The following is a 12,473-nucleotide window of genomic DNA, read 5'->3' as shown; positions in this document are numbered from 1 at the left end:
AAAAGGATCTCTAGGAATGAAAGAATAACAAGAGAGCCATGTGACCAACCAAAACGGAACAGTATTCATACTATAGGGGTACCAGAAGAAGAAGAGAGAGAAAAAAGGATAGGAAGTCTCTTTGGGGAAATAATTGCTGAAAACTCTGGGGAATGAAACAGTCTATCAGGTCATGGAAGTGCAGAGATCTCCCAACACAAGGGACCCTAGGAAGACACCAAGACATATAGTAAATAAAATGGCAAAGATCAAGGACAAGGAGAGAGTGCTGAAAGCAGCCAGAGAGAGGAAAAAGATCAAGTATAAAGGAAAGCCCATCAGGCTATCAGCAGACTTCTCAGCAGAAACCCTACAGGCCAGAAGGGACTGGCAATGATATATTTATGCAATGAAACAGAAGGGCCTCCAATGAAGAATACTCTATCCCACAAGATGATCATTTAAATTTGAAGAGGAGATTAAACAATTTCCAGATAAGCAAAAGTTGAGGGAATTTCCCTCCCACAAACCATCTCTACAGTATATTTTGGAGGGACTGCTGTAGAGGGATGTGCTCCTAAGGCTAAATAGCTGTGACCAGAGAAAATAAAACCACAGTGAAGGAAGTAGACTAATTAATTACTAAGCAAATGCAAAATTAAATCACCTATTTACAAAGTTAGTCAAGGGATACACACAGAGTACAGAATATGATACTTAATATATAAAGAGTGGGGGGGGGAGCTTTAGATTATGTTTAAAAAATGTAATAAGTGAGTTGAGACAGACTGTTAGACACTAAAGAAGCTTCCCTTGAACCTTTGGTAACCACGAATCTAAAGCCTGTAAGGGCATTAAGTATGTATCTTTCAGTAATCACCCTAAATGTAAATAAACTGAATGCACCAATCAAAAGACATAGAGTCACAGAAAGGATGAAAAAACAAGACCCATCTATATGTTGCCTACAAGAGACTCACTTCAAACCCAAAGAAAATACACAGATGAAAAGTAAAGGGATGGAAAGACATATTTCATGGTAGGGAGAAAAAAGCAGGAGTTGCGGTATTTGTATCAGACACAGTAGACTTCAAAACAAAGAAGTAACAAGAGACAAAGAAAGACATTACATAATGATAAAAAAGTCAGTCCAACAAGAGGATATAACCATTATAAATATCTATGCACCCAACACAGGAGCACCTACATATCTGACCAAATACTAGCAGAATTAAAGAGGGAAACAGAATGCAATGCATTAGTTTTAGGAGACTTCAATACACCACTCACTCCAAAGGACAGACCAACCAGGCAGAAAATAAGTACGGAGACAGAGACACTGAACAACACATTAGAACAGATGGACCTAACAGACATCTATAGAACATTCCACTCAAAAGCAGCAGGATACACATTATTCTCAAGTACACATGGAACATTTTCCAGAATAGATAACATACTAGGCCACAAAAAGAGCCTCAGTAAATTCAAAAAGATTGAAATTGTGCCAACCAGTTCCTAAGACCACAAAGGTATGAAACTAGAAATAAATTATACAAAGAAAACAAAAAAGCCCACAAACACATGTCAGCTTAACAATATGCTCTTAAATAATCAATGGATCAATGACCAAATTAAAACAGAGATCAAGCAATATATGGAGACAAATGAAAACAACAACTCAACACCCCAAAAAAACCTGTGGGATGCAGCAAAGGCACTTCTAAGAGGAAAGTATATTGCAATATAGGCTTCCCTCAAGAAAGAAGAACAATCCAAAATGAAGTCTAAACTCACAATTAACAAAACTAGAAAAAGAAGAACAAATGAGGCCCAAAGTCAGTAGAAGGAGGGACATAATAAAGATCAGAGCAGACATAAATAAAATTGAGAATAAAACAATAGAATCAGTGAAACCAGGAGCTAGTTCTGAAAGAAAATAAATAAAACAGATAAACCCCTAGCCTTATAAAGAAGAAAAGAGTGTACACATATAAACAGAATCAGAAATGAGAAAGAAAAAATCACCATGGACACCACAGAAATACAAAGCATTATTAAAAAATACTATGAAAAATTACATGCCAACAAATTGGATAACCTAGAAGAAATGGACAACTTTCTAGAAAAATACAACCTTCCAAGACTGACTCAGGAAGAAACAGAAAATCTGAACAGACCAATTACCAGCAATGAAATTGAATTGGTAATCAAAAAACTACCTAAGAACAAAATGCCTGTACCAGATGGCTTCACAGCTGAATTTTATCAAACATTAAAGAAGAGCTAATACCCATCCTCCTTAAAGTTCCCAAAAAGTAGAAAAGGAAGGAATACTTCCAAACTCATTCTATGAGCCCAGCCTCACTCTAATATCAAACCAGCAAAGACACCACAAAAAAAAGAAAATTACAGACCAATATCCCTGATGAACAATATACTGATGAACAATATCCCTGATGCAAAAATACTCAACAAAATATTAGCAAACCGAATTCAAAAATACATCAAAAAGATCATCCACTATGATCAAGTGGGATATATTCAAGGAATGCAAGGATGGTACAATATTCTAAAATAAATCAACACCATATACCACATCACAAAAAGGACAAAAATCACATTATCATCTCAATAGATGTTGAAAAGGCATTTGACAAAATTCAATATCCATTCATGATAAAAACTCTCATTTAAAATGGGTATAGAAGGCAAGTACCTCAACATAATAAAGGCCATATATGACAAATCCACAGCCAACATCATATTGAACAGCGAGAAGCTGAAAGCTTTTCCTCTAAGATCAGGAACAAGACAGGGGTGCCCATTCTCACCACTTTTATTCAACATAGTACCAGAGGTCCTAGCCACAGCAATCAGATAACACAAAGAAATAAAAGGTATCCAGATTAGTAAGGAAGAAGTTAAAGTGTCACTATTTGCAGATGACATGAAATTGTACATAAAAACTCTATAAAGAATCACCAAAAATGATTAGAACTAATAACTAAATTCAGCAAAATTGCAGGATACAAAATTAATACACAGAAATCTGTTGTGTTCCTATACACTAACAACGAACTAGCAGAAAGAAAAATCAGGAAAACAACTCCATTTACAATTGCATCCAAAAGAATAAAATACCCAGGAATAAAACTAACAAAGGAGGTGAAAGACCTACACCCTGAAAAGTAAAGACACTCATGAGATAAATTAAAGAAGACACCAGTAAATGGAAATACAATGGATAGGAAGAGTTAATATTGTCAAACGGCATCCTGCCTAAAGCAATCCACAGATTCAATGCAATCCCTATAAAAATACCAACAGCATTCTTCAACAAACTAAAACAATATTTCTGAAATTCATATGAAACCACAAAAGACCCCAAATAGCCAAAGCAATCCTGAGAAGAACAAAGCTGGGGGGATTATGCTCCCTGAGTTCAAACTCTACTACAAAGCTACATTTATCAAAACAATGTGGTATTGACAAAAAAACAGACCCAAGGATCAATGGAACAGAATAGAGAGCCCATATATAAACCCAAGCATAGATTGCCAATTAATATACTATAAAGGAACCATGAATACACAATGGGGAAATGACAGTCTCTTCAACAACTGGTGTTGGCAAAACTGGACAGCTACATGTAAAAGAATGAAAATGGATTATTGTCTAACTCCATACACAAAAGTAAACTGAAAATGGATCAAAGACCTGAATGTAAGTCATGAAACCATAAAACTCATAGAAGAAAATATAGGCAAAAATCTCTTGAATATAAACATGAGCAACTTTTTCTGAACACACCTCCTCAGGCAAGGGAAACAAAAGTGAAAATAAACAAATGAAACAACATCAAACTAAAAAGCTCTGTACAGCAAGACACCATCAGCAGAACAAAAAGGCATCTTACAGTATGGGAGAATATATTTGTAACAACTTATCCAATAAGGGATTAACATCCAAAATATAGAAAAAGCTCACAAGGCTCAATACCCAAGAAACAAATAACCTGATCAAAAAATGGGTAGAGGAACTGAACAGACACTTCTCCAAAGAAGAAATTCAGATGGCCAAAAGGCACGTGAAAAGATGCTCCACATCGCTAATCATCAGGGAAATGCAAATCAAAACCTCAATGAGATATCACCTCACACCAGTTAGGATGGTCAACATCCAAAAGACAAGAAACAACAAATGCTGGCAAGAATATGGAGAAGGGGGAACCCTCCTACATTGTTGGTGGGAATGTAGATTAGTTAATTGTTGTGGAAAGCAAAATGGAGGTTCCTTAAGAAACTAAAAATAGAAATAGCATTTGACTCAGTAATTCCACTTGTAGGAATTTACCCAAAGAAAACAAGATCCCTGATTCAAAAAGACAGATGCACCCCTATGTTTATCGCAGCACTATTTACAATAGCCAAGACATGGAAGCAACCTAAGTGTCCATCAGTAGATGAATGGATAAAGAAGATGTGGTACATATACACATGGAATAATATTCAGCCATAAGAAAGAAACAAATCCTACTATTTGCAACAACATGGATGGAGCTAGAGGGTATTATGCTCACTGAAATAAGCGAAGCAGAGAAAGACAAGTACCAAATGACTTCACTCATTTGAAGAGAATAACAACAAAGCAAAACTGAAAGAACAGAATAGCAGCAGACTCACAGACTCCAAGAAGGGGCTAGTGGTTACCAAAGGGGAGGGGTGGGGAGGGCGGGTGGGGAGGGAGGGAGAAGGGGATTAAGGGGCACTATAATTAGCACACACAATATAGGTAGTCAGGGGAAGGCGGTACAGCCTGGAGAAGACAAGTAGTGACTCTATAGCATCTCACTACGCTGAGGGACAGTGACTGCAAGGGGGGCTGAGGACTTGATAATATGGGTGAATGTTGAAGCCACAATGTTGTTCATGGGAAACCTTCATAAGATTGTATATCAATGATACTTTAAGTTTTAAAAAAAGATACACATTTATAAATTCATTACAAGGAACTGGCTTACATGATTATGGGGGCTGGCTAGGCTAGTCTGAAATCCATAGGACTGACTGGTGGTCAGGAAGGAAAAGTTGTGGGCAGGCCGCACCCACAGGCAGGTGCTGAGGCTGGCGTCCGCACGTGGAATTTCTTCTCTTCCCCAGGGAAACCTCAGTCGTTTTTACAAGGACCTCCAACTGACTCAGACAGGCCTACCCAGATTATCTAGGGTAATCTGGGATGATCTTCCTTATTAAAACTCAAATGAATAGGAGTTTTAATTACGTATGTAAAAACAACTAGATTCGCTTTTGATTGAATAACCTCACCAAGCAGACTCATTGGTAAAGCGTACACAAGGGCAAACTCAGCGTTTCATGGGCAATGTTTCCATGTTGCTCTTTTAATTAAGAGGTACTTTCCCTGGCACAGAACTCTAGGTATTTCTCCTCAACACACCGACTAACTGGCAGTATCCTCTCGATTCCATTATTGCTCATGTGAAGTTGGCTGTCAGTACATGGCTCCTTTTAAGGTAACCTATCTTTTCTCATTATTTAAACAACCTTCCCTCTTTGATGTTTTAGAGCTGCATATAAACATCAAATAAAGAGGGAAGGTTTTATTCAACAACAGAAACTCTTTAACAGGAATCTTTAATTCTTTTCAGGGCTCTCTTCAAGGACCACTTGCTTAAGGGTCATAACATGATAACAAGTTCAAGAATACGGCCAGGTGGCTCATGTAAGACTATCCAAGTTGTCCGTATATGGGATTCTAGTTTGACTGACCATTTTCATATTTTACATTTAGTCTTTTTGACCAAGTTATGCTTTAAAAAATCCTGCACAGACTTGTATTTTGTTGTAATTCCTCTAAGAATGAGGCAGACACTAAAATATACTGAGCCTCTACAGTACAACATATCATGCTGACATATACACACATTAATTCACATAAACTCTGCTGTGGCCCCATGAGGTAGATGGGGATACTTCTGTTTTAAAGCAAAAGAAACAATTACGAACAAACAAACAAACAGCTTTAAGTGACGAAGCCAAGACTAAACCCAACTCCACCTGACTCCTTAAAAATACATGCTTTGTGTAACTACATTAAAATATTTTACTGCATCTAAACTTTATCTAACAATAAGACTCTACTTACAGGGTCTTATGGTTAAAGGAAATTAATAAGTTAGATATTCTACCCATTCCATCCTTGACCCCTTATAATTTGATCTTCACAACTCAGTTTTGACAATGGGATGTAGTGCTGTCTCTTCTTGACGGATAAAGATACAAAGAGTGCTAATACCTGTCTCAGCACGCATGCACTGGAAGACTCGTTTGGGACTGAACTGCTATATACTTGAGCATTTATAAAGACTCTCACTTGAGCCTTGTCACAACCTTAAGAAGAAATTCAGTCTATACTGGAGCTCTCCAGGGACAAAGAGCTCCAAAGGTAACCCACTTCAGTTTTGGAAATTCACAAGACATCTCTGATCTTGAAATACACCAAACCTGGTTTTGTTCCTTAAGGCTGCGTATTGGGTACATCTAACCCTTTCTTTAAGGTAAACCTTCACATATTGGAAGGCAGTTATATCCCCTACAGGGTATTTTCTAACTCTGATTATTCTTTACAACTTCCTCAGAACACTCAGCATATAGATAAAGGTATTAGATTTATCACCATCAAATTAAATTACTTACCAAATTGGAAGGTTATTTTGAGTTATATAGTTTTTTCTTCCCAACAGTCCAAAGGTATTTCTATTAGACTGTCAGCTTCTTAAGGGTATTACTGAGTTTTTACTCATGCTTATATTCTGGCCCTGAGCACAGTTTATAGCACACCGTAGATCCTCATTAAATGCTGAATTCATATAACTAACGTGACACTTAAGATTATCAAGTGTTAAGAACTTAATTTAAATTAGATAAACAGAAACTCAAGCCCAAATTAAGAGACTTTTTGTAATCACACAGATGGAATGAGAAAACCAGTAACATTTTTGTCACATGTCTGGAAGCCAAGTTCCAAAAGGCAGGTGGGGTCCACTCTCACCTGCTTAAAAAGCTGGAGGTTAACTGCAGTCTCCAAGAATTGTCTCATCAGACTGGAGCGGTGCTTTACAAAACTCTCCTCGCAGAATGTGACAGGCTCGCCCTAGATAGAAATACAAGCATTTTTTAGGGTATCAACAGAAAGAGAGAACCAGTCTCTCTAAAGAGGCACAAGAGTCACAAAGGAAGTGTAAGACAGTCAACGTCAAGGTGCTCAAAGTCCAGGAGGAGTCAAACAGACCCTTAAAAGTAACAGCTGGATTTCAAGTCAGTAGAAATACTCTACCAACAAGTCCCTGCTAGGACTTCCTGACCAAGGGTCCCATGGCCTCTAAAATTGCTCAATTGCTTTCCCTAAAAGTAAGAACAAATCCCCTGTAAACAAAGATTTCATATCATTAGATTGAAGTATGAGTATTAAAAACAGCATGCATATCTGAAAAAGCCCAACAATTATATTTTCATCCTGATTAGAAAACATTCTTATATAAAAATTGCTGCATGATTTTTGCCATTTACATTATGATTAATTTCTTTTTAAATTAATTAACAGGTCTATAGTCACATTCTTGTCATCACTGCAAATATAATTCTGATTGGATGCTCTCTAGGGTAAGTCCCACCTGGCATCTGTCTTCATTTATCCTATGTGCAAAATAATCATAAATCTGAAAGTGTCTTATGGCAGCTTATGCTCCACCAGATACTCCTCCCCCAAATCGGGGGGAACTTAAATTCCGAACATAGATTCCACTCACTCTATTGATTACCATGCATGACCTGAGAAAATCATCTCTCACTGGCTTCTCTCTACCCCCTGCTGTTTCTCTCAACAGCCTAAATAGTCCCCTTGCCCATTCAATACATATAAAGGTAAGGGACTGAAATTTATGATCAAAATGAAAATGGATTAGTGACAATGATTTATTCATTATAATGGATCTTGTAGCATCTTTATGTTGCAAAAAGAAGGAAAAAGTGAGCCTATTCACCTTCTAATAGAACTTTGAAAAATTTTTAATTATAATTTAAAGAAAGACCAAATGCCTTGATTACAGGTACCTTTAAGTAAATTGTGAAAATTGGTTCTTGCATGAATAAAAAAACAAGACAGTCTGTATAATCCAACTTTTACCACTGCCTCGTGGGAGTTAACAACACTACAGACCACACTGTTTCATACAGTAGCCATTAGTCATAGGTAGCTATTTAAGTTAAAATATATTAAAATTAAATAAAACTAAAAATTCAGTTCCTCAGTTGTACTAGCCACATTTGAAATACTCAGGAGCCACAAGTGACAAGTGGTCACTGTATTAACACATATATGGAGCATTTCCTTTATCACAAAAAGTCTTCTTGGATGGCACTGCTATAAAAGGAAGAAAATAAAATTTAAACAAATGATTAGAGAAGACAATTCAATAATTGCTGTCACCTATCATCAGCCAATGATCCATCAAAGTGACATTATACATTTTTACACTGACTGTTGACATTCTTAAGTGTTATACATAATTCTTAAATTTGTATTTTAAAAATTGGATTTACATAAATATATTTTGGATAATCAAAAACACTCTGTATTTCCACTATCACAGAACTTAGAATCTAACAGTGAAGGGACACAATAAACTGGCGATCCTGTTAAAGATTAAGGTCTATTGTTTCTGTATCCCTTTCATTAACACCACATCTAGTTACACTGGGAGCCCAATAAATGTTTTAAAGTAAGTGAAACAGCAAGCTAAGCCTTGCTCTGTAAGACATCTTTTCAAAAGTAAATACAAAGTTTAAAAATAAAATCTTGCCTCTAATGACAGTTCCAGCTACTCACTGCTATTGCAAAGTGATCAATGCTATTGTTTTTATGTGGATTTTCCCCCAAACATGTGAGATGTATGTTATTACTGTCTAGATTTGTCTACAAGTTGCCATTAACATTGCACAAGTCTTCAAGTATAAAGTTCTATCATCAACTGAAATAGCCTTCAATTCAAAAATAAGGTTCTGTATCTCGAATGAAAAGTTTAGACTTCCCAGGTTACAAGCAAGCACTGTGTGGACTGGCATGGAAGGCAGGAGGAAGGAGAGACTCCAGTGGGGAAAGTGGATGAGAACAAAGTCCGCCTGTGCTGGCCAAGAGCCGGGCGCGACTTAGTCCTATCAGCCTGTGGGAGTTATGAGGGAAGAACTCTGTTCTGATTAATTTTTCAGCCATTGCTTTCAGTCTTTCAAGAGCAAGTTCAGATTTGCTGTCTGTCCATCCATTTTAATACCAATCATGGTGAAAGCTTTGAACAGAACCTTCAACTGATTAACACAGTCTGTTTATGAAGAATCTTTGATAACATCTGTGACAAAGCCCTGACACATCAGAATTTTCTCCTGGGGAAAGAAAATTAAGTCTTGATTAACAGTGCTCTAAAGCCTTATGCATTAATACACAGGAGTCTCAATTACTGTCATCCTCGCTGGTGCATGCTAAGAATCACGTTATCAATGACTCCTCAGTATGAGTTCTTTTAAATCCAAGGCAAGTTGAGTGGCATGATAAGACAAAACTCTGCTTAGGATCTTCTGATTTTTTTTAAAGATCTGATTGAAAAACAGTATTAGTACTGAGTGGTTTTTCAAAAAATTTCTTGTCCTAAGTCGGTGACTATATTCAGTGTTGCCCAGTAAACTCCCAGTTTATGCCTACAGTATAGCATGAAAGATTTCTTTCAGAAGCCTCTGTGGCTTCATAGAGGAAATGTGAGCTGCTTTTGAAACTAATGGAGGCTTTATGAAACAAAGACGGAAAAGGTAGTCTTGAGAGGGCACAGACATGGACCAAAAATGGTCGTGTGTTCGGAGTGGGTATAAATTAGAGAAAGCACCAGAGGGAGAAGAGAGGTAGGGCTCGGAGTCATACTGAAGAAGGGCCTAGGTTCTATTCTCAAGTGTTGGTGATTTTCTTGAAGGCATCAAGAATCTCACAGATGTATCTGCTCAATGAAGTGACAAGATGCATGTTTTAGAATGGAGAGCTAACAAGCAAGATGGAACAATGGAAACGGGCAGGTTGATTCATAATGCAATTAAATCAAGCAGGAAAGGATGAACTAGGCTGCGGAAATGAAGAAACAGTAATGACTAATACTAGGCTAACATTTATAGGGCACTTATTACTATTCCTAATAGTAATAACAACATTAATGCTTACACAGTATTGACTATGTGCCAGGCACTCTCTTAAATACTTCTTTGTACATATTAACTCATATAAGCTTCAAACTTATTGTCATACTTACATGTAAACTAAAACATGGAAAAGGGTTAAGTAACTTCCTCAAGACTGCACAGCATCTAAGTGGTAGACGCAGGATTCAAACTCAGTCTACGCTCTCAAACTACAAGTCATGCCATTTCTGAGTATCCAAGACTATGTGAATGTTTTATTTGTTCCTTAGTTCCAAGAGTACAGTGGGCTTTGATGATTATTTCATTTTAAGGATGAGGAAGCTGAGGGTCAGAGAATGTAAGTGGATTAAACTGGGTTGTGAGGGTGTGAAGTTCATGAGGTCGACCACACGGCCAGACGTTTCATGGCAAAGTCAACCGATGCAGAGCAGGGCCTCTCAAAGCGTGGTCCAAGGACTCAGGCCTTTCACAGGATGGGCAACATCAAGACTATTTTCATAATGATGCTAAGATGGTATTTGCCCTTTGCACCTTGACTTTCTTGTGAGACCTGTGTTTTACCAGAGGCTACATGACTTGAATATTGTGACAGACTGGAAGCAGAATCAAATACGGGAACACAGCCAACTTCTTTTAAAGCAGTTATTCAAGAAATTTGAAAAAATGTAGAACAATCTATTCTTCTAAAATTTTTGTTTAGAAATAGATATTTTTTCATAAAACTATGTTTTATGCTTATCTGTAGTAAGTTTGTATTTTTTAAAATATATTAATATACATTTAAAGTGTTTTCAGTGTCTAATATGGTGAGCAGTGATAGATATACTGACATCAACAGAAGTTATTTGATATCCGTGATTAATTAAAGAATGTGAAGACATTTGGACACCGAAGGTTTAGAACCACTGATACACAGGAACAACACAAACAGGAGCCAAAGATGACCCATATTTCTAGCATTAGGATCAGAAGATTTCATTTATTAAAGATCAGAAATACACAAAGAAAACCAGGTTTAAGAGGAAGTTGATAAAATCAATTTTCCCATGCATTTTATGACAGATTCTAAGCCGAGCCTGAGACAGGGATTCTTGTTCAAGTGATGGGTCGGTGGAGAATGCTCAGAAACAGGTACTAAAGGAAAGAGGAGAGGGCAGGGGAAAAAAGCCAGGCAAGCATGCGGTTCCAGTGGAGGTCAGCGTCGGCCTGAGGAGAAGCCCTAAGTGCATGGCAGAGGTGGCCCCACCTTGAGGCGAGGAGGCCAGTTTCCTGTACCTGATCACTGGGCAGTAATGGAGATGGTCTGGTGGGAGGAGTGGCAGGTGCCTGGCAAGGTGCTTCCCATTTTGCCAAGGGCAATTCTTCTCTGAAAAAGGGCATGAGCCAGGATAGGGACCTGGGCAGGGCAGGCCCCAGCAGTGCCCACGCAGCACAGCAGAGGCACGCAGGCGCAGCAGTTGATGGGTCTCACTTAGATGTAGCTGAGACAAGTGACATGTGGCACATGGAGATGAGCAGCACAGCACTGGAGACTCAGTGGGTGAAACCTGTGATTTAATGTATGTTGGGAATTACCTGCAGAGAGCTAAGTATTAAAGTTAAGCTGATCACCTTACTTATGGAAAAAGATTTATGCAACTGAGAAATACTCATTTGTAATTCAATTTTAAAAAGTTATATTGTTCACTGACAGAAAAAGTAAGTAAATGTATAGTTTGTGGGGACACAACAGGATAATCAAGTAGAATCATAAAAAAGATGAAAAAGGAAAAGTCTTCACAGGAAAGTTCTGACGCGATGGTAAAGCAATGGAATCTTTTGCTCTGTGAACAGTGATGAGACAACAGAAAAGAATCAAGACCAAAATCATTTTGACAGAATATCATACAAAGGGACATGAATGTAAGATAAATGTATTTGTGTTAGGAATGACTTTATTACAAAGAAGGAAGCTGACTTTCCATAAAGGACCCATAAATATTACTTGTTGGTACATTTTTTTAAGCATCGTGCCAGTCAAAAAAATATATTGAGAATGAATCAGCAGCATATTAGGCACTCTAGAATGAGACTTGCTAGGTAATTTGTTATTTAATAATAGTAAAAATACCAAGTTCATATGTGATTTACCTTTTACAACATAAATCAGAGCAGATTCAAGATTATCCATAATGTCACACTTAGTCACTTGTATAATGACTACTAAGTAGGAAGGGAAAGGCACCATTAGAGTCACTG

At 37.4% G+C, this 12,473-nt stretch overlaps 1 protein-coding gene across 14 annotated transcripts in view; it reads right to left on the bottom strand.

The window, feature by feature from the left end:
* Window positions 1–12,473, bottom strand: part of DENND1B (DENN domain containing 1B) — a 279,446-nt gene that overhangs the window by 68,529 nt on the left and 198,444 nt on the right. For all 14 annotated transcript variants that reach the window (XR_008999472.1, XR_008999473.1, XM_057508165.1 and 11 more), the window contains one exon: window positions 7,051–7,152. Coding sequence is in view for 12 of the 14 variants with exons in the window: in XM_057508165.1 (XP_057364148.1) it covers window positions 7,051–7,152 (102 nt within the window). In the remaining 2 variants the exon portion in view is untranslated. The remainder of the gene's footprint in view (window positions 1–7,050; window positions 7,153–12,473) is intronic.

This window comes from Manis pentadactyla, chromosome 9, assembly GCF_030020395.1.
Source record: "Manis pentadactyla isolate mManPen7 chromosome 9, mManPen7.hap1, whole genome shotgun sequence".
Lineage (NCBI taxonomy): Eukaryota > Metazoa > Chordata > Mammalia > Pholidota > Manidae > Manis > Manis pentadactyla.
Note: the sequence above shows the minus strand (reverse complement) of the source record. Positions and strands in the feature narration are given on the sequence as shown.